Here is a 27120-nt window from a genome sequence, read left to right as displayed (position 1 = left end):
ACATTTTTTATACTCATGTGTCAAGTCTCAAATAGGCACCCAAATCCGCCATGATGCACAAAATTAACCGTCTGGGGTCGACATACGTGCCGGCGCTTTATGTGGAATAACTCTGTCTTTTTTGATCGTTCAGATAAAAGCAATACATTATTAAAATCAGTAAAGGGTCTACTTTTATTTGTATGTACTCAAAATAACAACAAAATGCCGTGCTTTTGTAAAATAAAGAAAAATTGACAGGAGGCGCTACCAGCTGTGTCTGTCATCTCTCTTCACAGACATAAATAAAACAACCTGAATCTCAGTGAATACCTGCCTCACAGACATAATAAATACATGAATAGAAATTTAAAAATGTCTACTTTGAAAAACAAATATTCTCTGATTATATAATCTGTCTAAAAAATTATACATTTTCTCCGGTATCACCTCATTAACCATTCGATGAAGTATTTTAATCGATTGACAGCCCTAATATTAATATGATGTGAAGTCCGGTTGCCAGCGTGACACTAAACCAGGTAGTAGTAATGGCTACTTTTTATTTAAGTACATGTCAGAGCCCAAACTTCTTTAATTTAACTTGAGTGAAAAAGTGTAGTCAGTCCTTTTACCCAACTTTTACCAGAGTCTTTTAAAACATGAGTTTCTGTACTTCTACTTGAGTGAAGGATTTGTGTATTTTTGCCACCTCTACAATTATTTTAAAATGTATTATCAAGTATAATTGAAATACTAACCTGAACAGCTCTAAGAGACAGACCTGTTCAGTCAATGCAAATTCCGAAATCAATAAAAACATGAAAAATCAGTGTACACAGTGTACAAGTCGTAAATAAAATATATATTACCTTTATTTAAGTGTATTATATTCCCACCAGCAGGTTTTGCAGCATGACACATGAGAGCGTTGACTGTTTCTCACCTCTGTGTGTAAAGGTCCTGAGTCGTCACATGGTTTCATCTCGACCGTTTGGGGCTTAGTCGGACTGCTGTTCTCTCCCTGAATGTGGCTCTGGAAGACTCTGGGTGTTGTGGGTTGCTTTAAGGATGCCTGTGCATCACCCAGTTCAGGTGATATACCTGCGAACAAGAGACAAATTAAATTAAATAAACTGGATTTACATACAGCTAATATTTGTCAAGACCAGGTGGAAAAAGTGCTCACCTGCTTTGGAAGGAGGGCTGGACAGAGTGGTTTCAGGCACTTTGTTTTTCTAAAAAATAAAAAAAAATAAAAAATGTATAACAGCCAAACATTTGCTAACACAGATCTTTTTTAAAGTAAATGTTATTGGTGGGTGGTCAGATGTTAAACCTGCGGTTTGCAATGATCCTTTATTAGAATCTTTTATTTTGTAGCTATGAGAGAAAACTAAATTTCTGACAGCAAACACACCTTGAATGAGTGACAACATTTAAACTGACATTATCTTCCCCTTACTTGGTAAAAGCACTAAAAAGTGTTTTTTATTTGTCAAATGTCCTATACAGCATAATTAAATTCTGATATCCCAATGATGTTAGAAAGCTGGGGTCCGAGCAAAGGGTCAGCCATAATACAGAGCTCCTGGAGCACAGTCAGTCAAGGGTCTTGCTCAAGGGCCCTAAGAGTGGCAGCATGGGGATACAAGGGCTCGAACTCCTGACTTTCTGATCACTAACACAGTCCCTTACCCTCTAAGCTACCACTTCTCCTCCAATCACATATCCTAGCTTGTCAGAAAGCTGGGGTCAGGGCAAAGGGTCAGCCATGATATAGTGCTTCTGAAGTAGATAGGGTTAAGGGCCTTTGCTCAAGGGCCCCAAGAGTGGCAGCTTGGCGATGCTGGTTCTTGAACTCCCAACCTTATAATCAGTAACCCTTAACCACTGAACCACTACAGTCATAGTTCATTTGGTCTGGTTCCAGTGTTCATTTGTATATTCCATGTCCTTGTGAAGACTACCACCATGCTTCCTCAGAATCAAGCCAAAAAATCAGATCTTTTCAAATTTCTGCTTGTGCTATGTATGAAAAATCATCAAACAACCTTAATTTGTCATATATACATTACAGTATAATTATTTTATTCACATACACCAGCTTTTTAGGAAGACAGGGTCAGCAGACTGGGCCAGCCAGGATACCCCCCAGCTGAGGATACAATTGTGGCAGAATGGCAATGCTGGGCCTCAAACCCCCAATCTGCTGATCAATTACCAAGAACCACTAAGCCACCATTGTCCCAACTCTCACACTTGATAGGACATATCTCAAAGGATCTCTTTAGAACATTACTCATAATCTTACATTCCAGTTTCATGTTAGTTCCCACTCTCCAGTGTTCTGTATTGTTTAAAGGCTATAATCACACTCTTGATATCACCCAAATGAGGATGGGTTCCCCTTTTGAGTCTGGTTCCTCTCAAGGTTTCTTCCTCATAACATGTAAGGGAGGTTTTCTTGCCACAGTCGCCATGGCTGCTCATCAGGGATAAATACACATCGTTCACCTTAACTGTTAAATTCTGTAAAGCTGCTTTGAGACAATGTCCGTTGTGAAAAAAGCAATAGAAATAAACTTGACTTGACTTGAAAGAAAGGGCTATCTGCCCCCTTCCGCATACCTCAACTCACAATTGCCCATGATTGCCAGAAAGAAATGCCTTAGTGACTCATATTGTCAGGATTCAAACTCAAACATTAATTAAGACTAAACACAAAAAAAATCTTATACCTGAACATCTTCAACCACCACTTGTTGTATCCATTGACCTTTCAGCCTCGACTCCTGATTTGACACACACACACAAAAAAAAAAAAGATAAATATCCGAACGAATCACAAACTCTCATTGTGCGACTCCAAAGATTTTCACCTTCTTCTTTGGAATCCTGAGAATCGCATCCTCGAAAGTCAAGTCCATCACTTTAGTCTTCCGCGGCCTTTTCCTTTCTGAAGATGCTGCAAGATCGAGAGTCGGTTAATGCGTTCGGGTTGACACAAACCGCAAATGAGGGACTGTACCTGCATTTAAAAAAAAAAACGCAACCCTTACCTGTTTTCTTTTCAACCAATTCCAGTTCGACCGTAGGAGCTTTAGGGGGCGTTGATTTTGGTGGGGAAGAAGCGTTATCGGTTTCATCGAGAGCGAGTTGACGTTCGGGCTGTGATAGTTTTGGTATCCAAGACTCGGACGGCTGACTTGCTACTGAGCACAAAACGTCAGCCAACAAAGTTCTCGGCGTATCCTCACCAACATTAGTGTTATTAATCAAAGACGCCTAGAGGGGGAAATGAGGCATGTTAAAATTTGTTTCTTTTTTATATGTAAAAAGTAAATCTCTAAAAGTTTCAATCATAGACCATTTACATTTATGGCATTTGGCAAACATCCTTATCCAGACAACATTTATTTCGTTCATACAACTAAACAGCTATGGGGTTGAAAGCCTTGCTCAGGGGCCCAGGAGTGGCAGTTTGGAGTGGCTGGGAATTAACCTCATGACTTTTAGATACAAACTCCAATGCCTTAACCACTAAGCTACCACCTCCCAGACCGCATAGCCAAAAGTTTCATTCCACATTTAATCCCCACTTCCTGAATTTTCCCCTGGGAGGAAAACAATTATTGATCCATTTGATAGATAACAGTGATAGATAATTATTATCTATCACTGTCTCCAGATACCTCAGAGAAGTCAAACGCAATACTCCGTTTAATCTTCCAGGAACAGCATCGATGGAAAACTTACTGCTTTGTAGGACTCGGGGGTTTTCCTCGTTTTCTTCTTTGTAGTGGAGATCTGCTCGTAGTCCTCGCTCCACTCGATCAGCCTCTTGCTTGGCTTTCGAAGTCTTTTGCTCTCTGTGAGGAAAAAAGAATGTAATAAAACACAATATTGGTTAATTAATGCTTCAGGAATGAATCGGGCAACTGACAAAAAAAAATCCATATTGTGTGACAAAAAATTCTTCTGAATTCTGTGTACTGACTAAATAATGAATGAAACACAAGATCCATCATGGGCCTCTATTTCTTTTTTTTTTACAATAAAGCATTAAAAAACTCAAAACAGAATTAGTGGAAAATTTTTTGACTTAAATCAATGTACAAAAGGTCTCATCATGAAAAGAGCACCTAACCCTAACCCTAACCCTAACCCAAATCTGCCAACAAAGAACTCAGTTTATTCCAAAAAAATGGACCTTACTACCTCAGGAAACCTTCTGTCAGCCCATACACAGGAATAAGACATTATTTTATTTTTTATTACTGACAAAAAATCATGTCCTATTTGGATTTTCAATACAATACCACCAAATAAGAACAAATCACTTGGTTAGTGAGAATAAACCAGGAAGTGTAAACTCCATTGAAATCTATTTAAAATATTATACTCTATCTTCAATCGATTTTCTTTACCAGAAATCAGAACATGTAATAAATACGATCTGACCGTGTCATGATTGTCCATGCCAAATGGCCTGGTTTGATTATTAATACAAGCGTTTGAATATATAAATGTATATATTGTGTTGTATATAGTGTATATATTAGGGATGTACATCTCCTTGATTACTGAGGCCGATGCATAACCAACGATACAATACATTAAAGATACACACGAAGCAGCTACCGATGCGATACGATACAATTCATTCCTGTTACGATGCAGTGCGATACGATTAACGATTCGCTCAAACACAATGCGATTCAATGAAAAAAAATCTGATACCATGCAATTCAGTATGGTGCAGATCACTTTTATTTCTTTGGTTTAGACAGACAGTAAATCATAAATTTACTTCTACCACATGGCCCTTTCACAAACAGGCATTAAAAAGATGAAATAAAACCTGTCTCCAGGACGATGCAGCTCTACTTCTGCCAATGGTAATCTGTATTTTATGTGACTCTCGGGACATGAATCTATAGCGATGTGTCATATTCACGTAAAATCAATGGTTGGGAAACAGTTTAGCGAGGATAAATCAATCTACATATAAAATGTTGGTCACAAATGATTGGGATTTTTCTAAATAATGAAAGTAGGTTCCCTGGTGGTCTAGTGGTTAGGATGCGGCACACTCACCGCTGCGGCCCGGGTTCGATCCCCGGTCAGGGAACCTACCCCAGCCATTAGGGTTGCACAAGCCTTAGTGCCGGTCCCAAGCCCGGATAAATGGGGAGGGTTACGTTAGGAAGGGCATCCAGCGTAAAAACATTTGCCAAATCTAACATGTGGATGGTCTGCTGTGGCAACCCCTAATCGGAGAAGCCGAAAGAAAGTTTTTCTAAATAATGAAAGTATCTACTAATAATTATATATAAACAAATAGCTTTGATAATATGAATACCGATGAAAATATGTTAAAAACGATGCATAGTGATACAAATTCCAACTTGCATCCTTTTTTAAATGGATGCATTACGTCATTAACTTTCATGCCAATGCACCGATGCGGATCAGTGAATCTTACCATCACTAGTCTATACTGCACTTTTCAGACACAGTAGTTAATAGAGTTTAGTCAGAAAACATCCAGTGAGTAGCAGTTCTGGAGATGGAAATGCCTTGTTTAGTAGAGCAACAGAGAATAATCAGACTGGTTCAATCAGACAAGCGCTACAGACAACTACTCTGTACAATTGTGGTGAGCAGAAAAGCTTGCACAACATGTAAAACTTTGAGGTGGATTGGCTCCAACAGCAAAGGACCACAAGTTTCACTGCTTCACCCAAAAACAACACGTGATAGTTGTAGAAAACCGTAGCCTGGTCTGATGAATATCAAATACAGAATTTGGCACCGAACAGAATGAATTAATTAACTCAACATGCCTTGAGTCAACATTCCAAATTGTTAGAGGTGGTGTGATGGTGTTGGAAATGGTTTCTTCTCACACTTTGGCCCTCATGATCACCATTTACCGTCTTCTAATGGCCGCATCCAACATACTAATATCAATACAAACAAGTCAGAAAGTCTCAAACTGGTTTAATGAACTTGAAAGTGAGTTCTTCAGTGTTCCCAGTCACTGAATATGCATGGACCTAAATCACCTTCTGGTGTGCGGTAGAATTGGAGATTGACAGCATGAAAATGCTCCTGAAAAATCTTCAGGATTTCAATGTCAGCATGAACCAGAATCTCAGGAGAAAGTTTTCAACATTTTGTAAAATCTATTCCAACAAGAACTCAGGCCTTTTTAAGGCAAAGCAAGATGCTACCCAGTATCAGTTAAGCGTTCCTACTGAAGTACTAAAATAAACCAAAAACAAAACTATTCACATTTTGCATAAGGATATATGCTAATATATACTCAATATATACTCTACTTTCACTTTCACTCTGGTTTCTTTACATGTAATCCTGCCCTGCATTTCAATGTTCTAAAAAAACACTGGGTATAAGCTTGTGGGTTATATAAATAAATAATATGTAATGTTTTTTCCCCTTAACAATAATCTAACATCTCTCAGTGCTGGGTGCTTAGTTTCAAGATGCTGAAGCAATGTTGAGTGCTTTATTGACTCATTACCTAACAAATCTCCACATTTTACACATCTTTGATTTGAAGCATGTGACCTGACCATTGAGACAAAGCCGGAATTCAGATACAAGTCATATTTTTGGTTACAGGCTGCTTTCTTTTTTGTTTGTCAGTAGCTGTCTCTTTTACCCTCCGTTATCGGCATTGCTTGGTCTTTTCTTAACTTCTGCACTAGGGCTGTATATCGGCAAGAATCTGGCTATACGATACATACCATGACACGGGGGTTGTGATACGATATGTTGCGATACAGATATTATTTTTGGAAAGCTGTCATTAAGAACACACCACTATATGCAAACCAAAGCAAAACTATATATATATATATATATATATATATATATATATATATATATATATATATATATATATATATATATATACATACACACATATCGGCTAGCGCAATATATTCTTTACCGTTTTATGTCCAGCTTCAAGAATCTTTCTTAAAAGGAGAAAACCCTGACAAGTCCACATTTCAAGGGAGTAAATGAATGAACAATGGAAGTAATGAAGACATTTGTTAAAGTATGCTGAAATAAGTAGAACATTTAAGTAGATCATATCTTTAGAAAATGAAATATATGTTAAACATACACAAACACTGACATACACACCTGTATTACCAAATGGGGTCTAACAAATTCAAACAATTTAATAAAATTTTTCCATTTATTTGCATCAATTAGATTTATTCTATTGAATTTTTTTTACAAAATATTATTTGATTTATAATTTAACAAAGCAGGCATTTTATTTTAATTTATTTTGTTCCTGCACTTTTTAATACCATTTTAAAATTTTCCAGCCTGAAAACCAAACTGCACATAAACAAAACATATTGCTGTCGGCGCAAGTCAGTCAACGCTGCTATTAATTCTGGCGGAAGTAATAGAAAACAGGTGGATATTAACGCTAACATTAGTGGCATGCCCTTAGGCTAGTGCTTCCCGTCACTGTTTAAGTTCAGAGATAAGAAGACTGCGATTTATTTAGCGGTCGGGATTTACATTTAAAACGAAACAGCTACATTGCATTTTGGAGATTCGATACAGTTTCGCCAAACAAAATATTGCAATACTCACGTGTAGCGATTAAATACTTATTTTAGGAAGTAGGAGGAGCATATGGTGACTTATAAGAGCGGAGGTGCTGGATGATTGAGCAACTACTGCAGAATTGATAAGGGAGACAGCTAGAAATGACTTGGTGTGACATCTGGAAATAGAAAAGAAGAAAAAGAGACGTGGTGGTGGAATGAGGATGTGCAGGACAGCATAAAGAGAAAGAGGTTGGAGAAACAAAACTGGGATCGACAGAGTGATGAGAAAAGTAGGCAGGAGTACAAGGAGATGCGGCAGCAGGTAAAGAGGGATGTGGTGAAAGCCAAGGAAAAGGCATATGAGGAGCTGTATGAGAGGTTGGACACTAAGGAAGGAGAAAAGGATTTGTATCGATTGGCCAGGCAGAGGGACCGAGCTGGGAAGGATGTGCTGCAAGTTAGAGCAATAAAGGATGGAGATGAAAATGTGTTGAATAGTGAGGAGAGTGTGTTGAGAAGATAGAGGGAGTATTTTGAGCAGCTGATGAATGAAAAAAATGAGAGAGAGAGAGAAGGTTGGATGATGTGGAGATGGTGAAGCAGGAAGTGGATAGGATTAGTAAGGAGGAAGTGAGAGCAGTGATTAAGAGGATAAAGAGTGGAAAGTCGGTTGGACCAGATGACATACCGGTAGAAGCATGGAGATGTTTAGGAGCGATGGAGTGGAGCAGTGGAGTTTTTACCCAGAGGTGAGAGGATGCCTGAGGAATGGAGAAGGAGTCTGAAGGTAGCAGAGCTGAAGATGCTGGACGTTTTGGAGACAAGGTAAGGGAGGCGAGATTGAGATGGTTTGGACATGTGCAGAGGAGGGACATGGGGTATATCGTTAGGAGAATGCTGAGGATGGGGGCATCAGAAAGGAGAAAAAAAGAAAGACCAAAGAAGAGGTTTATAGATACGTTAAGAGAAAGACATGCAGGTAGTTGGTGTGAAAGAGGCAGATGTAGAGGACAGGGGGGTATGGAGAGGGATGATCCGCTGCGGCGCCCCCTAATGGGAGAAGCCGAAAGAAGAAGACGACTCACTTGTATCAATATTATCTTCCACCCCTATTCTGCACTGAAGAAGAATTCACTCGTCAATAATTACATGAAAGTGAGTGGAAACTATATATATTTTTAAATGTAAATTTGGATAGTTGCTCTTAAAATGCAAAACGGCCAGTAAATAATACAGTGTCACATCTATAGACATTTTGCCCAGGTAGCAACTCTTCCACAGCCTGGGACTGGGTTGTGACCTAGTGGCTGGGGATTTCTGGCTTTATAGATCATTTTTCTGCATTTTTCCCCATCATTTTTCTGCAGTTTGTTTGAACAATTACAGAAATCCCAATTTGCAAAGAGAAAAAAAGGGTTCAGACACCCTGTCAATGTGTTCAGTCGTAATAACTGCGTTGTGATCCGTCACCATACGGTTCTACTGACAAAAATTTCGAAGCAAGCAAACAAACTAACAATGACATCATGTTCTCACACAAAAAATAATAGATTATGCATAATTCTAATTGTATATCGTTGTAAAAGTCGATACTGTAGGTTTTAAACTCGGCACCTCTGATTTGACAATTCATGCAGATAGCTTTATGGTGCCAAAAAAGAAAAAATAAGCAGCTGACAGTTCTGTAATTCTGGAAATGCCTCAATGGGATTGGCCAGATAGGTTCAAACGGTCAGAAAGGCTATACCCATATAATCGCTCTTTACAAGCGTGTTGAGAAGAAAAGCATTTCAGCATACACTAAGCATTGAACCTTGAGGTGACTGTGCTACAAGAGTAAAAGTCCACACTGGGTTCCACTCATGGCTTCCAAGAACATGAATCCAGACCTTCTGCTGCATCTTCTGCTACTGTAGCTCCATCACCTCAAGGTTTGATGTTGTGTTCTGAACTTTTTTCTCAACGTGGTTGCAAAGAATATTTATTTGGGTACTATGTACTTCCTGTAAGATCAGGCCAATCTGATCATTTTCCTTTCATCTTTCTTATCAACAATAAATTTGCGGACCCTCGGCACACAGGACTCTTTTTGTTTTCTTGCACCAATCTGTGAAAACTTCAAAGACTATGGTGTGAAAATCCCAGATCAACAGTTGTCTGAAACCTTCAAACTAACCCATCTGGCAGCAACAAACAATGCTCACAAGTTGATTTTTTCCTCTCACTCTGATGTTTGATGTGAACTAACTAATTAACTAACGCTCTTGTTGATTTATGTATTGTGCTTCGGCCCCATGACTGGCTGACTGGATAACTGCATCAACGAGTAGGTATATTGGTGTTCCTAATAAAAGAGATGGCCAAAGCACATCTATGATTGGTATCCCTAAGTCGCTGTGGTGTACCTGACCTGCCATCGTCAAACAGTCAGTTCTAATAAACTAATTGCTGAGGTGAATTCAAAACCCTTAGCACAGCTTAGACTCATTTAATTTACAACTCTCTCAAAACAAAAAAAAAAAAAAAGGAATTAGAAAAGAAAATGTTGATTAAAAAAACAATAAGATATTGTATAACTGTCTCAACCAATGATTGGACCAATTGCGGGTGTAACACAGTGACACTATTTGTGACTTGTATACTGCTATAAAATATATGTATAGTACTTGAAGGGGACATACACCATTTCAGCCAATCTCACATTAATCTTGCATACCAATAGAATAGCCTTTTATCAGATTTCTGAAAGAAAGATACAGCTTTACGTTTCTCTCCGAAAACAGTTGAGCTCCTGGAGACATGGCATAGGTGTACCTAAACAACCTTTTGAGTAGCGATTGTCTCCGAGCTGTAACGTTGCTAAAAATAAATGAGCTCTGGCTAACAATCAGATCCAGTCGTACATCCAGAATCGGCCCAGGATCAGATCCCGAACCTAAAATTGAACATCAAGAACAATAGCAGCAAGAACAACTACAGCAGGAGGCTTCTATATGGTAAGTACAGAACAAGGTTGTCCATCCCTCACACCCAAAAACACACTTCATTTGATACTTTCTCCTCGAGCAAGTCCTGGGAGGGACTGAGACAACTTCCGTAAGCAAATGAAGCACGGTGATGGGTGTGCTCTCGCTCTCCCAGGAGATTTACCTGTACAAGGAAATCTGCTTTTCATCACATCACGAAGGGCCGTATTCGGAAAAAAAAAAAAGTATAGGAACCCGGAAGGAGTGTATTTGACACATAAATGCTCTGTCATACATCCAAGAGGTTTTTGGAAACTTTTTTGGCCATGTTCAGCATGAGAACCCAACTCTTTGACAATGTAAATAATGTATGAAATAGCATTAGACCCCCCCCCACTTTAAACCCACAGTGGAAATGGCTTAAAGCTCAACTGTGTCTGTTTTTTTAATAGACACCCTTGAAATCATCATTAAACCCCCAGATGTAGAAATATCATCGCTGTACAGCATGCAGTGTGAATTCTTTATGAGTGAGATTCAGGGTTAAGGGTCTTGTTTAAGGGACCAGTAATGGAAGCCTGATGTTACTGGGTTTTGATCTGATCCAACAACTGGGTTTTGAACTGCTACATCACACTAATTCATCAAAGCTGGATGTGTTAAGCTAGGTGCACACTGCGATTTTGGCCATGATTTGGTTGTCTGAGACCAATTTTGTAAATCCTAAAAGCTTCCTATCATCCTAGGCTAAAATTTGTAGTATTTGATCGCTGGTTTGTTTAGCTGATTAATTAACCATTGCGATTATATTTTTCCTCTGAAGGAATTCTGGCAGTTTCAAAAGATTTCAGACTCTTTCCTGCAACGTGACTTTTCCTACGAAGACTTTCAAACCAACTCGGGGGAAAAAGTCAAAAACGAGTCTGGTGGACAATACAGCAAGAAGAGAAACTTATTGCGTTACGGAGTGTTAGTATGACGTTTTTATTCTCAAGGCATGTCGTGAACGCTACAGATTATTTCTGTTTGCTGCTCGCTATCATTAGCGAGGGAACGCTAGTCTAAACGGTTACGGTTAGATGACGTAAAACTTTGGACGAGTCTTTTTCTTGTGGGCGAGTTTAAGATCCTAGAGTGTGACATGGGGTTCATGTTTGTACGGTCTGACAAGCAACAATCGACTATTAAAAATCGCAGTTTGAGCCTGTCGTAAAAAAGTTTACGCAGGTAATGTTTCTGTACGTACCTCCCCGTAATATTACCAAAAGAATTGAGTTATATTTTTCAAATATAAACAGACTCCCAGCATAAAGGAAGTCAAAGCAACCCAGAGCAGGCAGTTAAAAAGACATTGAACAGGCATTGTAAATATATCAAGCACAGCCTTTCTTTGTCCAGTAAACTTAATATCTGTGTGCTTATTATTATTGTTGCACCCTGCAGTTTTGAAGGCATTTCAATCAGATGCCCTATAAAACATCTCATATTTGTATCTGTTTAAAAGCTTATCTTAAGAACATGTTTGTATGAGCAAGGCCTCAACAAGACAGAAAAAATAGCCTACGTGCTCCATCTTCACAGGATCCATAACCTTCACCCCAGTGCCTTGTCCCAGATCTGCCACTGAGAACCGCAGAACAGCAGTGATGACATTGTTCCCAATAAAAGATACCAATTCTCCTTGTTTTTAAGTTTATGGCCACGTAACAGAATTTCATTTTCAAAACAGATCTTTTACACTTACCAGAGCTATCCCTCCTGTCCTTAGCGTTGACCTGGGGGCTTTCGTGGCTCTCTTCAAATACTCCGTTGAGTCTGGTAGGAGGCATGACCCTGTCTTGCTCAAGCAAGCTGCTCTGATCTCTTTTTGGCTTTGCCCTGTCCTCCTGCTCGGCATCAAACGTCTGCCAGCGCTTCTTTGGCGCCACTGCTGACATCATGCCCTTCCCACTGCCAGCAAGGACAGAACCTGTCCGGTACTTTGGCAGCTTCTCGGTTGGAGTCGCTCTCACATCATCTTGTTTCTTGAGCTCTGTAACCGGAGGGAGCAAGTTGTTCACCCCGTCATGTTTTTGAGGTTCTTTTTTGCCTGTGGATTTAGGTTTCAATTTGTTTGGCTTCAGGCTGCTTGGGGTTTTCCCCTGGGGCCCGTTTGGAACCCTAGGAGTCTGACTATCTTTCTTTTGAACCATGTCGGGAGTTGTACGTTCAGGCTGGGGCTGTGCAGGGAGGAGAGAGGGTTCTTCCTTGATAAGGGAAGACGGGGATGTCGGCGGGAGCGTCAGGGGCCTTCCTTCCTTCTCCCGGGTCTCATGCAAGTCCTTCAGCAACATAAGGTAGGTGGTGAATTTGTACTTGTCATCTGAACCGCACTCGTCTTTTACCAGAGAATGCAAAGAAAAGTCTTTAGGCTCCCGGAAAGCCTCGAAGGGTAAAGGTGATGGGGATGAAATGGAGGAGGAGGATGAGGAACTGCTTGATTCTTTCTTGATTTTTAAACCTGCGACTGGCAATTCCGCAGGTCTGGTGGTAGAATCCTTCCTTTTTCGATGAGAGCCGTTTAAAGAGGGTTCCTTGTTGGACCGGATTCTTGTTAACTTGAGCAAAGTTGGGTTTGGGGAGCCTCCACAGTGCTGAGATTTCGGATGTGTCGGATTGGCTACGGGGTCTGTTTTTACTTGCCATTGGTGCTCTGTGGTTTCTGGTATGTCCATGACTGGGGAAAATGAATCGTGCTCATCAGAGAGAGCTGGAGATGATGATCGGGATTCATGGCTAGAATCAAGCTCGTTCTTCTTTTCGGATAGCTCGTAGTTTGCGAGGGCTCTGGAGATAAGGCCGCAACTCGCCGGGAAGTAGAAAGAATGCATCTCAAATGTGCCGTCTGTTGATCCGGAAGAAGTGCGACTCAAGCTGCTGCCGTTCGAAGTGGTGTCCTTTTTGTTTCTGATTGTAGATGACTTGGGTTTTGTCAAAGCCGCGGTTTCTTTTGCCACCTTGCGGACTTTTTTTGCTTTTCTGCTTGTCCGTTCTGCCTTCGGTTCAATGCACAGTTCTTTATCTGACACCTCTTTAAGCTGCTCTTCCGGGCGTTTGGGGCACAGTATCCTGGGAACCGAATCAATGTCCAAGTAAGGGCAGTCCCTGGAGTCGGACGCCAGATTGTTTGCAAGAGCAGCAGGAGGTTTCGAGATGTCCGGCTTGGGGCTTGACGTCAATTTGGAGAACAATTCGTCTTTGTTTTTAACCGGGCTTTTGTGCAGCGAGCTGTTTTTCCTTTTAGCGGATAATTTCTTTTTGCTTCCCTCCTTAATTTTGGGTGAAGCGACAATGGGATGATCGTGTCCGTTTGAGAAAACTGGACTCGGTGAGGATGAGTGAAAGTCTGGGAAGGTCGGAGAAACGGATGTCCTCTCATCCATAACAGGAGAGTGTATCTCTCTGACTGAGGGAAGTTGTAGTTTACTCCTGAGATACTCTGGTAGAGCTGCCTCTGCCTCCAGCACACTGGCTTTCCACAGAGGCATCAAGCGTTTTGAAACCTGAGACAAAGGCAATAAAAAAATAATTAATCTGAAAACTTAACATTACATTTGAAAAACATGTTTAAATGTCTAACTGTATGCAATTTTTACAAATATGAACAAATTATGAGAAGAACAAAAAAGCAATTGCAGACATTACCAAGATTTTATCTCTGCCTCGTCGCCTCAGCACTGGAAGTTTCTCAAACTGCTGTCCTCCTTCAAAAGCACACGTAGCTTTCGCAGACACCCAGGCTTGGTCCACGATCTCCCCAAACGTCCTGACAAAATACATTCGGCATGGCCTGCTGCTGGGCTCTAAAAAATCACATCAACTTCACACCATCAACCAGATCACTTACAAATGTTTAACATTCTCACTGTTTTGACTGATGACAATATACGTTGTGGTATCAAAGGGACTCGAGTTTTGTAACACCAACAGATTGAAACACAAGGCTGCACGCAGAGTCTCAGGGAGCACCAGCCTTTATTAGCCAGAGTGCCGAAAGACTTGAGTATTTCGAGAGCTGTGCGACCAGCGCTATTCTGACCACGTGCCCACTTTGAGTGTAACCTCGCTTTCCGTGCCCACTCAACTCGCCTTTTTGATAGCATTGTAGAGATCCAGCATGAAACGCAGAAAGCGATTGACACGCTTAGAAAAGAAGACTACCGGGACACTTTCCAGAAGTGGCAGGAACGCTGATGGTGCTGTTTTGCTGTGCAGGGGGACTATTTTAATGGTGATAGTGTGTAAACGTAGATAAATACAATACTTTCTTGTAGTCTCGAATTGGCATCTCTTTTGAGAAGTTTGTGAGATTTTGTAACAATAGACTTGCAATTGTTACAAGTCAAACAATGCATCCAGAAAGTAGTAACAACGCTTCACTTTTTCCACATTTTGTTATGGAAACAGGATGCACCTGAGCTCAATTAGTGTCATGGCAAAGGCTGTGAATACTTATGTACATGTGATTTTTGGTAATTAATTTGCAATTTGTCATTATGGGGTATTGTTTGTAGAATTTTGAAAAATAATGGATTTTATCCATGGAAAATAGCAAAGTGCTGTGAATACTTTCTAGATGCACTGGCTTTTACCTCATGTCGTCACTTTTGAAGTTGAAAATGCTACTTTGAGGATGAAAACGAATAATCACCTTTCATCTTGGTGTGGCTGTTTCTTGAATGGTCGATGGAGACGCGACAGGGCCACCAAGGCCTGCGGTTAAATTTGGCCCACACCACATCGCCTACGGTAAACTTCACTTCTGGAAGAGGCTTCTTCTTTGGGCTGTCAGACTGCAAAGAAAAAAAAAAAGGTGCCATGTTATGACTTAGAAATCAATGGTAAACACTGCACCAAGAGTTTGGAAGGCAGGTGATGATTCCTTGGCCAGTTTGGAGGGTCAGAAGAGGAAACTAGGGTCATGCCCACATAATGTATATGCATATTTTTCTCTCCGTTTTGGTCTTCCATCCACGCAGAGACAGCAATTTCAGTCAACCAAAACATAGCTTTTTAAAAAAAGCTCTCCAAAGCGAATACATTTGAAAACGCCGGGTTCGGATGGCTTTAATGGCGTTTTTAAAGAGTCGGGAAAGAAAATGAACACTTGACAAAGTGTCTTACATATTTGCTCGTGCGCAGTACAGTGATGTAAGCGTTTTCAGACCTTTCGGTGTGGACGAGCAACTTTTGGGATGTGATTGAAAATGAAGGTGAGATGAAAACGCCGCTTTTAAATTGATCCAGATTAGTGTAGATGTAGCCTAGGTATTACATCATAATAAATATACGATACTATAACATAGACCCCTGCGCTGCTGCCAGTCAGAAGTCTCTCCCACAGTTAGGCCATGTCCACACCAATACGTTTTCGTTTGAAGACGCAGAATTTTCCCTCCATTGTGGCCTTACCTGCCGCACTGAGTCAACGTTTTTTAGTTAACAAAGACGTAAGTGTTCAAAAACGCTCTCCAAAGCGGGTCAATTTGAAATTCGCGTTCGGAGCTTTCAAAAACAAAGGCTTTCGAAAACAATTACGCATTTTTTTGTTATGTGACGCTGCCTTTCCTCTACACTGTCACGACGTTTCAAAGAGCCGAAAAAGTCGAAGCGTCTTAAGTAAAGGGACGTAAGCGTGTGGATGAGCAACTTTTGGGAAACGATTAAAAAAATCTATAGCATGAAGGCGGAGCGTTTTTAGACGAGGCCGCCTTTTTTTCGATCCGGATTAGCGTAGACGTCCCACAAATATTTTACTCCTTCTCGACTCGTAACCATTTGGCAACCCTACATTGCTGCATATTCTAAAATATTCCTCATTTTACATTACTCCTATCTAAAGCAAAGAATGCACATACCATTGCTGACCATTTAAATAAAAATAAATAAATAAAAGATTTACCTCATGCTAAGCAGTGCTGCACACCACAATACTATTTGTTTGTTCAGCTAACAACAAAGTGATGACAAGAATCCTAGCTAGGCTGTGCTTTTATAGAAAAGTCGCTCTCAAAAACACTGTACACGTTATATAGCTTGTGGGCTGTGTCAAATCTTTTTCTTTTTCAAAGAAGACTTCAGATCTTGCGAGTCTTCGTAGTTACGCTCAGCACTCTCACATGCATAGACTAGACCAATTGATTCAATCCTAGTGTCCACAGACGATTCAGGACTGTCTATCAGGACGGTGAACGCCATCGGTGAAAATGTAAGCAAATGAATATACAATGTTTACAGTGTTAGTTTTGAGAACGACTTTTCTACAAAAGCCTTAGTATTCTTGCCATTACTTGGCTGTGATGAAACAATGAACCAAATGGGGAAAGAAATAGCACTGGGTTTTGCTTGGCTTGAGGTATCATTTTTTCAAATTCTGGCCAGCAACGCTATGTGCGTTCTTTGCATTCGCTAACCAGCACGTAAGATAAAGTTAGGAGCGTGCTAGGATAGTTAGCAATGTAACTTGCGAAAGTATAAGATCGCATAGCCAAAGGGTTTCGAGTCGAGAAAGATTTGGAAAACATCGCTGTTTAATACTCGATGGTATGTAATGGTAATATTCAGTGGGATTCAATGTTATGTAACAACTACAACAATAAGTAGGTGTACAGCTCTTGAACGTGCCCAAACAGCAAACCTCCACATCCTGACTGTAATTACCACCATCAATGCTCTTAGTCTTTGAGCCTGGAGAGGTGGAGATATGCACTGGAGAGAAGGGGAATGAAACTCAGTAGGAGTAAGACAGAGTACATGTGTGTGAATGAGAGGGAGGGCAGTGGAGTGGTGCGGTTGCAGGGAGAAGAGCTTCAGAAGGTGGAGGAATTCAGGTACCTGGGTTCAACAGTGCAAAGTAATGGAGAGTGTGTTAGAGAAGTGAAGAAAAGAGTGCAGGCAGGGTGGAGTGGGTGGAGAAGAGTGACAGGCGTGATTTGTGATAGTAGGGTATCTGCAAAATTGAAAGGAAAGTTTATAGGACTGTGGTGAGACCTGCGATGTTGTATGGTTTAGAGACAGTGGCATTGAGTAAAAGACAGGAGGTGGAGCTGGAGGTAGCAGAGCTAAAGATGTTGAGGTTTTCGTTGGGAGTGACGAGGATGGATAAGATTAGAAATGAGTTTATTAGAGGACAGCGCATGTAGGATGTTTTGGTGACAAGGTGAGGGAGGCGAGATTGAGATGGTTTGGACATGTGCAGAGGAGGGACATAAATTATATTGGTAGAAGAATGCTGAGGATGGAGCCACCAGGTAGGAGGAAAAGAGGAAGGCCAAAAAGGAGGTTCATGGATGTGGTGAGGGAAGACATGCAGGTAGTTGGTGTAAAAGAGGCAGATGTAGAGGACAGGGTGGTGTGGAGACGGATGATCCGCTGTGGCGACCCCTAATGGGAGCAGCCGAAAGAAGAAGAAGAAGAAGAAGAAGAATGCTCTTAGTCTTTACAGAACATTTCCCATGACTATGTTTCCGTTGTAGTTTTCAAATGACTAATAACTTGCGTGAATATCGCCCGGTTATTACTTTACATTGCTCACAGAATGACCTTCGAAGAGCTGGCTGTCTTGTGGTAAGTGGCAAAGGAAACGAGTTGTCTAGGCTTTTAAAGAACGGATGCAAAACACAAGCATGCATGCCAACAAGTGTGATGCAAACTCGCAGCATTTTCAAGAACGCCTCACTCATCAGTAGTCATAATGTGGATTTGATTTCTTTAATATAGTGTCTGACTTTGGAGAGCTACAATCCACAACAGGTACGTCTGGAAATGGCCAACCAATGAGCCACCAGCAGCTAGTTGGCAATGCAACCATGCATGGAAAATATAGTGTTTTATATAGTGTACGTAATCGTCCACATTTTCCAGAACAGTCATTTTATTTCTTGAAAAATGAGTGTCAAATTTCATATTTTTATAGTAGGCATGAGAAACCTGGCAAATGACTGATCAAATGACTCACAGGGATATTTTTTTTTGCACATGATGTCACTAAACTGTCTGCCATGCTGCAATAACAGCACTCGTGTCATCAGGTATATGACATAAAGTGTAGGCCATATGCGTACTCTCTATTGAGAAAAGTATTGTTACACCTGACCTTTCCAACCGTATGTTGTTCTTCCCCAAACCGTTACCGCAAAGTAGTATAATCGTATAGGATGTCTATGGACGCTGTAGCATAAAATGTACCCTTCACGTGAACAAGGAGCTCCGAACCTGGTCCAGCGTGACTACGCTCCTGTTCAGAAAGCCAGCTCCATGAAGATATGCTTTACATGAGGCAGAGTGGAAAATCATTCCTCAACTACTTTATGAAACACCTTTGAGATGAATGTACTCACTACATCAGTACCTGACTTTCACTTTTGTGGATTAATGAATTCACACAAATCTCCACAAGAACGCTCCCAAATCTGATGGAACATCTTCTTAGAAGAGTGGAAGTTCTTATAACAGTGACTAAATGTGGAATCGGATGTTCAGAAAAGCACCTAGGGTATTTAACACGTTTTATTTGAATGTTTGTCTTATACGCATAAAAGAGCAACGATGTCCTGAGTAGAAGATAGAAAAATGTATTTCTGATGCAAATGAGAAGCTGATTAAAAGTGGTATTGAGTATGTATTGTTCAAGTTCACGGTGGCGTATGATAAAAATCATCAACTTCATCTGTAACTTTTTCACAATATCGATTCAAACTGATTTTCGTGGGGGTTTTATAACGACGATGTAATCGATAGTGTAATTCTGAAATATATATATATTTTTTAAGCTGTATTTAGATTGGACTGGGTTTTTTTGGAGCGGTAGGTTAATATAATTGTTTCTGGAGTTTCTCTGGGACCTAAGTTTCACGCAAGAAATGTCCTATCTGGTTCGGTTAGTTTTAGGACCGTTTTTTTTTTTGGGGATTATGTGCAGTGATTAAAGGGGATTACACTCGCTTGTATCATATGGTGATCAATGTGCTATTCCGTTAGATTTCTAGGGTAAAGAAACATTCCCTGAGGTGACCAATGAGTACAAAAACAAGACACGTGAAGCTCTTACAGGATCTGTGTAGGTGCTGCTAGGTGAGCTTGGCCTCTGAGAAAGGCCTACGTTGAACATCGAAGCGCAGTTTTCGGTGCTCGGAAGGTCACAGTCGCTGTCCGAGTAGCCATCCGAACTGTCAAAATCCCTTATCATGTCTTCAACACGTAGTGGAGGTGGAGTAGGAGGAGGTTCCGGTGCTGGCTGTGGAGTACTTTTCGAAACTGGGTCAAAACGTTCGTGTCTGTTCAAGCTTAAGTTTAGGCCTGCACCAGAGAAGCTCTTGGAGTCCCTTTTCTGGCATTTTTTGGCTGAAGGTTTATACGCCACCACGTGCTCCTCTTCGTCGTGGTCGTCCTTGCTGTCCCCGCTGTCGAAGAGGCTCGATTCGAAATGCAGGAATCCGTTTGGGATCGGAGATATGTGCTCCAGGCTGTCCGAGCTAACGGGAGAAAAGCCATTCTTATCCAGATTCTGGACGTTTCTAAACACGTTGTCATCAGCGTCACGACTGAAGGACTGCGGCGAGTGGACGATGCCGAGGCCGAACTCCGATGCGTGGACGTGCGCTTTAGCTCGCCCGTGGAAATCCTTGTCCTGTAGACTCATCTCCGGCCTGCTTACCATAGCCGTCAGGTCCTGGAGCCTCCTCAGCGGACTGTAGTTGGACGTCGATTCCCTTTGGCCGTACCCGAACGAGGACGCCTGCTTGGCGCCATGCTGGAGCCCACAGGACGCGACCTGCGGACAGTGCGGGCCCGGGCGACGTTCCGAGCCATCTTTGGCGCCCAGTTTATACGACTGATTCATGTTGGCATGGCTTCGTCCTGCATTTGAACAGAAACAAAGTCAAAAAAAAGCTTACTGACTAAACCAGCTACATTCAATTAACAAAATCTGGGGGTCGACATGGCGTAGAGGACCAGAACCACAGGTGTCTATAGGTGGTGACTGAACAAATCCAAATCAGCTGTTTAATCAGCGTTTGGTGTTTAATTAGACATTCATTGCTCGAGTTCAGCGCCCTCGTTTAGGCCGTGGTGTCCATCAGGGCAGACAAAAGACACCTTGAAGGCACTGGATTCAATCAGAAAATCCGACAATTAAGCAAAGCCGACGCTGAAGAGCACCCGGACATGTCTTAACGCTTAGGAGATGAGTGAATTAAGCCGTGTTTTTTGTAAGGTAGTGCGGTAGGTATAGTGCCATGATGGGAAGGTAAAAGTGGATACAGGAAGCTAAAGCTTGTACTCTCATGCACACAGACCTGAAAAGCCGTGATACAGCCATGGCCGAGCAGGAACCTCGACTCGGTTTACAAACAAGGAGGAAAGAAAGAGAAACAAAATGTAGCAAAAAATCCAGGGAGGGTGTGAGGGGAGGGGGGGAATGGGAGAGAAAAGTGGCCGAAATCTTACCATTTACGGCTCGGTCAAGATAAAACCATCCGGTCTCCGTTCACAAGAGCAGGCGAGGAGTCACTTTTGGGCGATTTGTGAAAGCCGGAGCTGCAGAAAGCGGCAGAAGGAACAGTGTTAGGCCTGGATTCGGCTTTCATTTCTACTCTCGGATCAGCGCTGTGCTTTCTATCTATCTCTCTTTCTTTTAAAATGAAGAAATGTAAATAATTAGTTCATTGCCGGTAGAAAAATCAAGGCGCCTTCGCTTGCTTTCACCGAGAGCAGCCGTGTAGACGGGTGCAAAACGTGAGCGGGTCGGAAGCACGTTTTGCATGGAAATGCATGGCTTGTTTTGATCGTGGCCCTGGTCATGTTAAAGCAGAAAAGCCTTGTGTGTGTGTGTGTGTGTGTGTGTGTGTGTTGTCTGAGTGTGTGTGTGTGTGTGTGTGTGTGAGAGAGAGTGAGAGAGGAGAGAGAGTCAGAGACCGACCGGCAGTGCCACCCAACCCCCCCTCCGACACACAAAACGCTCCATATTATACACAGTATCCCACGACTGATCAGTGACATTTTATCCCTTCTTCCCTTCTTCCTTCCAGCCTAAAACACAATCATTATATATGAAGGTGCAGGTTTTACGTTTTTTTTTAAATATAAGTTGTGGTTTATTTTTGTATTATTATTTTCAATGCCGTATTTCCTGAACAAAAGACTAGTTGAAACTTCCTCCATTTTAGTATCACCCAGGGCTCACCACAGCCTTTCGGCCATAAATACCACCCAGTTACACGGTGATAACACTGTAATACCTAAATCCCAAACTAATGGAGAGAGAAAAAAACACGTTAGAGACGCGGTGGTAAAATTAATGATCGTATTTGGTCGATTACTTGTAACTTGAAGCCATTTTGGGCATAAAAAAAAAAATCAGGCCAAAGTGAGCTATGTCACAAGATGGCCCTGCTGTTGACTAATCACCACGGCCCCAACAAACGTGAACGAATCAGTGACACGGAATAGATGGCGATTTATTCATTATAATGTTTAATAATGCGATTATTTTTATTTATACACAATTTACAGGCTAGCATAACATTTAAAAAAATGGCCGTTTTTAACGGTCAAATTTAAATGCCATGCACGAGCTCTAACGCGATGAGCTCCATCCGGGTACTTGTCCTCCATTTTTTTATTGTGATACTTATATCCCTATAAAAAAAAATACCATTTTTAATCAAATTAAATAAATGTGTGCCTTTTTTTTTTAGTCCACGTCCTGGACCCTCAAGGAAGGCTAGGCATGATAAAAAAAAATGCCTCCCCAAACATTATAAAAAGGCAATTAGTTAGCACAGACTAGTCATATTTTTTAAGCTAGCAGGTATAAAGAAAGTAAAAAATAAACCCTTGCTTGCAAAGAAAGATATCTGAAGCATGTGACTATGTATCATGTATATCACGAGCATCTCATTTATTCAGCCATATTTAATGAGGTTTATCAAGATCATGGTCGGGGGTTGGATGTGGAACCCATCCCCTGAATGCACCTGTGGGCTCGTCACTATAATGCGCTATAGTTGACTGGGAACAACATGAGTAGAATATGATTAACATTCATTCTAACATTTTCAGTAAGTGCTTTATGGTGGTCAGGGTCCAGGTGGATCCAGAAGCCATCCCAGAAGTGAGTTGGGAATACACCGTGGTTGGTCCATCACATTGGGCCACTTACCATATGATACTAAAGTTGCCTGGGAACATCACAGGTAAAATGTCAATCATTCATTATTAAATGTTTAGCAAGTGCTTTATTGTGGTCAGGATCCAGGTCGATCCATAACCCATGCCAGGAATACCAAGAGTGAGATGGGAATACACCATGATTGGGATGCCAGTCCATCGCAGAAAGCCACTCAACATAAGATGGTAAATTTGCCTGGAAACACCATGGGTAAAATGTTAATCATTCATTCGTACATATTTAATAAGTGCTTTATTGTGGTTGGTGTTGAGGTGTATCTGGAGAGCATCCCAAGGATACTGGGGTTTGAGATAGAAACACACCATGGTTCGAACGCCAGCCCATCACATAACTAGTGCACAATAGTAAAACAATAGAAATATCATCTTGAAATATAGCAAATATTATATTATTTCGTGAGTGGCAGTCCTTTGCAAGGTCAAGGTGAATCCGGAGAACATCTAAGGAATACTGGGTGCAGAAAAGGAATACACCATGGATACCAGATACCAGTTCTTCACAGTGGGATAGTCATCATAATGCGCTATGGGTTAATTATTGTAAATATCACGGGTAAAAATGGAATCAACATTTATTTATTCCCTTTTTAGTAAGTGCTTCGTTATGGTTGAAGTCGAAGAGGATCTCGAGTCTATTCCCGGAATTCTCAATGGTGATAGAGAAATACACCACAAATCAGACACCAGTCTATCACAAGGCTCCATACCATAACGCACAATAACACAACAATGTTAAGATCATGCGTAAATATGTTATAAACATTCATTCATTCATTCTTTTTTGATCTATTATTAATAGTGGTCAGGGTCAAGATGGATCTGGAGCCTATCCCGGGAATATTGGGTGGCAGACGGAAATCCGTGGATCGGATCCCACTCCATCACAAGGCTAGATACTGTAATGTGTTATATCATTAAAATATATTGAAGGATCACATGTAAATATGTCACAAACATTCATTGTTGAGTTAGCGCTGGTCCTGATCTAGGTCAAGCTGGATCCAGATCCGGAATACCAGAATTCCAGTACCAGTCCTTCGCAGAGATAGTTACCCACTGAATCGTGGTATCACTGGGCACATATGCAATCAATATAATTAATTCTTTTTTTTTTAATCAACAATTTATCCTGGTTAGAGCCATGGGGTCACACGGTGTGGATCCGAAGCCCATCCTGGGAATACTGTTCATCCCTGTGAAAGGATACGATTTTGAAAAGCATTTTCCGTGCAAGTAGCATTGCTTACGTGATATTTGTTTATTGTGTGGTTTTTTTTTTTTTTAGTTTTTTTGCAGATTGGATGCTAATTGCTTACACAACACTAAACGAAAGATTAAACCATGGCATTCCAGATTTGGATAAACATGAATATTTTGTATGGAACAGGAACACTACAGGATATACTAAACTATCAAATGTATCACAATCACATATAGAAAAAAAGAATGCTCTGAAGCATTACACTGATTCATTTTTCTCGTCTCACCACAAACGAACAAACGAACGAACGAACGAACGGATAAAAATAATTAATTGAAATAGTCTTCAAAAGTCACTCGACACTACTTTAAAAGGGCACCACGTTTTTTTTTCTTTTCTTTCAATACAAATAAAAGATAGTTCATACCAAAGACGATACAGGCAAAGCACGAATCACATAACACGTTAAGAAAAGAAGGATAAATATGCACGTGATATTGATTAAACGTTTTCAAGTGCGGAATGAAATCGAATGTCGCTACAGAACGGCATAAAGCGGTCACGTTATCAAAAGTTAGGTAACAAGTTTAAAAACAACACAAAAGTGATTCTTTTTTTTCTCTCTATACATTTGCGGTAGGTTTTTTTTTTTTCTTTTTGTGAATACTATTGGCCCGAGAAATGTCATATAATACATACTGTGTTATTGTTTCACAAGACTACTATCATGCACATCTGTACAGTAGGTTAATATACGTTTAAAGGAGCAATAAGCAGCCATTTTTTGGGGATTTGCTTGTCGGTCTTTTTATCGGACAGGCCGTCGAGAGGAAAGGTCTTTGTCTGCGTCTGTCTGCCACGAACCCCCAGGGTTATGTCTAGCCGAGGCATAGCGCTCCATAGGTTGATTTTTTCCTGAAGGTTTTATTCCTTCGAATGAAATGAAACGGAAGTCTGCTTATTGCTCCTTCCTAGCAGGTGTGAGAGAATGAGTAATGCTCTTTGGATAGAGAAATAACACGAAATTGATCATGACGATGTAACACTTCCACATACATAACAAGTGTTAAGTCTAAGTATCAAAATTTGCCTTTCTGCTCTCGCAAGAGTCAGTGCCTCCAGTGCAAAAAAAAAAAAACAGAAAAAAAAACTTCTCCATGGATATACGCGGTTTCGATCCTTTCCTAATAAATACAAAAGCCTGCCCCTCATTCGCTAGTGTTTTTCTCTTTGACTGTGGCTTCACAAAGCGCCCGTTTCTGCATCAGCGTGTAAGGGAAGGGGGCTCCGTTACAGGCGCTATAGTCCAGTTTGTTGAGTTTCGCCAATGTCTTGATGCTACCCGGAGGCCTCCCGGGACTGACCTTGTAACCCGCGGCTTTGGTCGTCCCCAGCGGTCTCCCGGGGCTCGTTTTGAACCCAGCTGCCCTCGTGGTACCAGGCGGTCTCCCCGTGCTTGTCCGATACCCAGCGGACTTGGTGGTACCCGCAGGTCTGCCGCGCCTTCCTGTCTTCCCGAGTCCTTTCTTCTTCTTGGAGCCTTCGGGCGCCTCGGCGGCCCTCATGCGCACGGCCTGAGGCAGGAAGTCGCTCGCCGAGTCCTGCATCTGGCACGACATGGGCTTGATCATGCTCTGCGGTAAGGGCGGCAAATTCGGTATGGGCAGCTGGAGCGGCGGAGGCGGCCCGGACGGATAGAACTTCCCCGATTGCGAGGCGCACAACTCAAAATGTCCACTTGAGTGCTGGCCATCTTCTCCCAGGCCTCCCAATCCGTAATCGTTGTTGCTGCTACCTACTTGATGCATCATTTTTCTGAAAGAAAGAAAAACCGGGAAACAAGAATTTCAGTCCGTACGTGAAATCTTAATAATCTTTAGGAGTATAATCAGTATGTATCGTACGGATACGTGTCAGGATTCTCTTATCGCCAAAATTAACCTGGACACAGGTATCCGACAGGTATCTATAGTACTGACGCTCAAATCGAACTTGTGAATCATTTTCAGACTTTAGATCTACAAAAACACGGTCTATCAACCATTTTCTTTCCCCTCCTGAGAGGTATGCAAAACCGAAAGTACTTCCGTACTAACTAGTACTCACGCAAGGCCGCCATGGCGACATGCACCCTTGCGTACTTCCATACTAAACAGTACGAGCAAGAAAACAGTGCCCATAGGTTGCCATGGCTATTGAAAACCGATACATAGGCAAACACAGGAGCGTACTAACACACTAAACAGTATGCATTGATAAGTGTGTGGTTTATATAGTAGATATTTTCGCACACTATTTAGTAAAAAAGGGTGGCAAAGCTAGTGTTCAGGGTTGTTTTTTTATGTAGGCCTGGAAACAGACATGCACACATTGGTACACACACACACACACACACACACACAAAAACGTACAAAGACCGACGAAGAATATCCTTATCAAAAGGCATCTCTGTCTTTTCTTTTATTGCTCCACGGGTCTCGCTAGGGAAAAGAAACCAGTATTAAGGACCATAATAGCATAAAAAAGACGATGCAGAATGAAGAGAAAAGCACGGTATATTTGGCGACGGAGAAGGCTCCTTTTTTACCTCATTTGGACGCGGATCTCGGAGAGCAAAGGGTTAAATATGAAACAGATAGATCTTCCATCCTTGAAACCAAAGCATAATCTGTATTATAACGTCTAGGAAAGGCTTACGGTGCCGTCCGAATGGCCGATCGCATTGGTTATTGCTTTGGATGGTGAAGGGATTTGACGGTGGAGCTCCGAGGATTATATCTGTAAGGCGGCCATTTTAACTCGAAAAAAAAAAAACAGTACAATATTGAAGAACAGGAGGAGGAAGGGGGTGTTGCTCGGTGCGCATGCGCAGACCGGTGCAGTGTTTGTGTAGTGTGGAACGTGTGAACTGTACACTTGTGATGGAAAGACCTTGTTTGTTTTGAACGAATCTTTTATTCATTTTTTTATTCATTCAGTTCATTTCGTTCCTCAGATCAAAACTGTGACAATTTCAATTAGCAGCTTTGTAATTAGCACCAACTTTGACTATATGGTTCCAATAATATAACAATGCAGATATGATGATAAACAGAATGAGTAGCTTCACTTCTCATATCTTATGGTCCATGTGGGG

At 41.3% G+C, this 27120-nt stretch overlaps 2 protein-coding genes across 5 annotated transcripts in view; both read right to left on the bottom strand.

Moving 5' to 3' along the window:
* Nucleotides 1-21426, bottom strand: part of nsd1a (nuclear receptor binding SET domain protein 1a) — a 33517-nt gene extending 12091 nt beyond the window's left edge. The window contains exons 1-11 of one of the 2 annotated variants that reach the window (XM_046858725.1): nucleotides 21041-21426; nucleotides 19641-20449; nucleotides 15243-15384; nucleotides 14237-14394; nucleotides 12297-14094; nucleotides 3739-3851; nucleotides 3042-3267; nucleotides 2862-2947; nucleotides 2721-2774; nucleotides 1169-1217; nucleotides 926-1083 (exon numbers count right to left, since the gene is read on the bottom strand). In XM_046858725.1, coding sequence (XP_046714681.1) covers nucleotides 926-1083; nucleotides 1169-1217; nucleotides 2721-2774; nucleotides 2862-2947; nucleotides 3042-3267; nucleotides 3739-3851; nucleotides 12297-14094; nucleotides 14237-14394; nucleotides 15243-15384; nucleotides 19641-20432 — 3576 coding nt within the window. In that variant the 5' untranslated portion in view covers nucleotides 20433-20449; nucleotides 21041-21426. Of the gene's footprint in view, nucleotides 1-925; nucleotides 1084-1168; nucleotides 1218-2720; nucleotides 2775-2861; nucleotides 2948-3041; nucleotides 3268-3738; nucleotides 3852-12296; nucleotides 14095-14236; nucleotides 14395-15242; nucleotides 15385-19640; nucleotides 20450-20889; nucleotides 20994-21040 lie in introns of those variants that run through there. The other variant, XM_046858726.1, reaches the window with a different exon arrangement.
* Nucleotides 21427-24022: 2596 nt separating this feature from the next.
* Nucleotides 24023-26826, bottom strand: si:ch1073-44g3.1 (uncharacterized protein LOC797133 homolog). Of its 3 annotated transcripts, XM_046858727.1 has the most exons (3): nucleotides 26572-26825; nucleotides 26396-26464; nucleotides 24023-25799 (listed from the first exon to the last, which is right to left on the bottom strand). In XM_046858727.1, exons 1-3 carry the CDS (start codon nucleotides 26574-26576, stop codon nucleotides 25193-25195), a joined length of 681 nt encoding a protein of 226 aa, XP_046714683.1. In that variant the 5' UTR covers nucleotides 26577-26825; the 3' UTR covers nucleotides 24023-25192. The 3 variants fall into 3 exon arrangements, with proteins under 3 accessions (XP_046714683.1, XP_046714684.1, XP_046714685.1); XM_046858728.1 differs by lacking the exon at nucleotides 26396-26464 and having other exon boundaries at nucleotides 26682-26826; XM_046858729.1 differs by lacking the exon at nucleotides 26396-26464 and having other exon boundaries at nucleotides 26572-26818.
* Between the last annotated feature and the right edge of the window lie 294 nt (nucleotides 26827-27120).

This window comes from Silurus meridionalis, chromosome 10 (genome assembly GCF_014805685.1).
Source record: "Silurus meridionalis isolate SWU-2019-XX chromosome 10, ASM1480568v1, whole genome shotgun sequence".
NCBI lineage: Eukaryota > Metazoa > Chordata > Actinopteri > Siluriformes > Siluridae > Silurus > Silurus meridionalis.
Note: the sequence above shows the minus strand (reverse complement) of the source record. Positions and strands in the feature narration are given on the sequence as shown.

Excerpts from the sequence above, each read along its gene's own strand:
- si:ch1073-44g3.1 (XM_046858727.1), bottom strand. Across the intron at positions 25,800-26,395 it reads GATATTCTTCGTCGGTCTTT|AAAAATGATGCATCAAGTAG; the intron begins GTACGTTTTTGT and ends TCTTTCTTTCAG.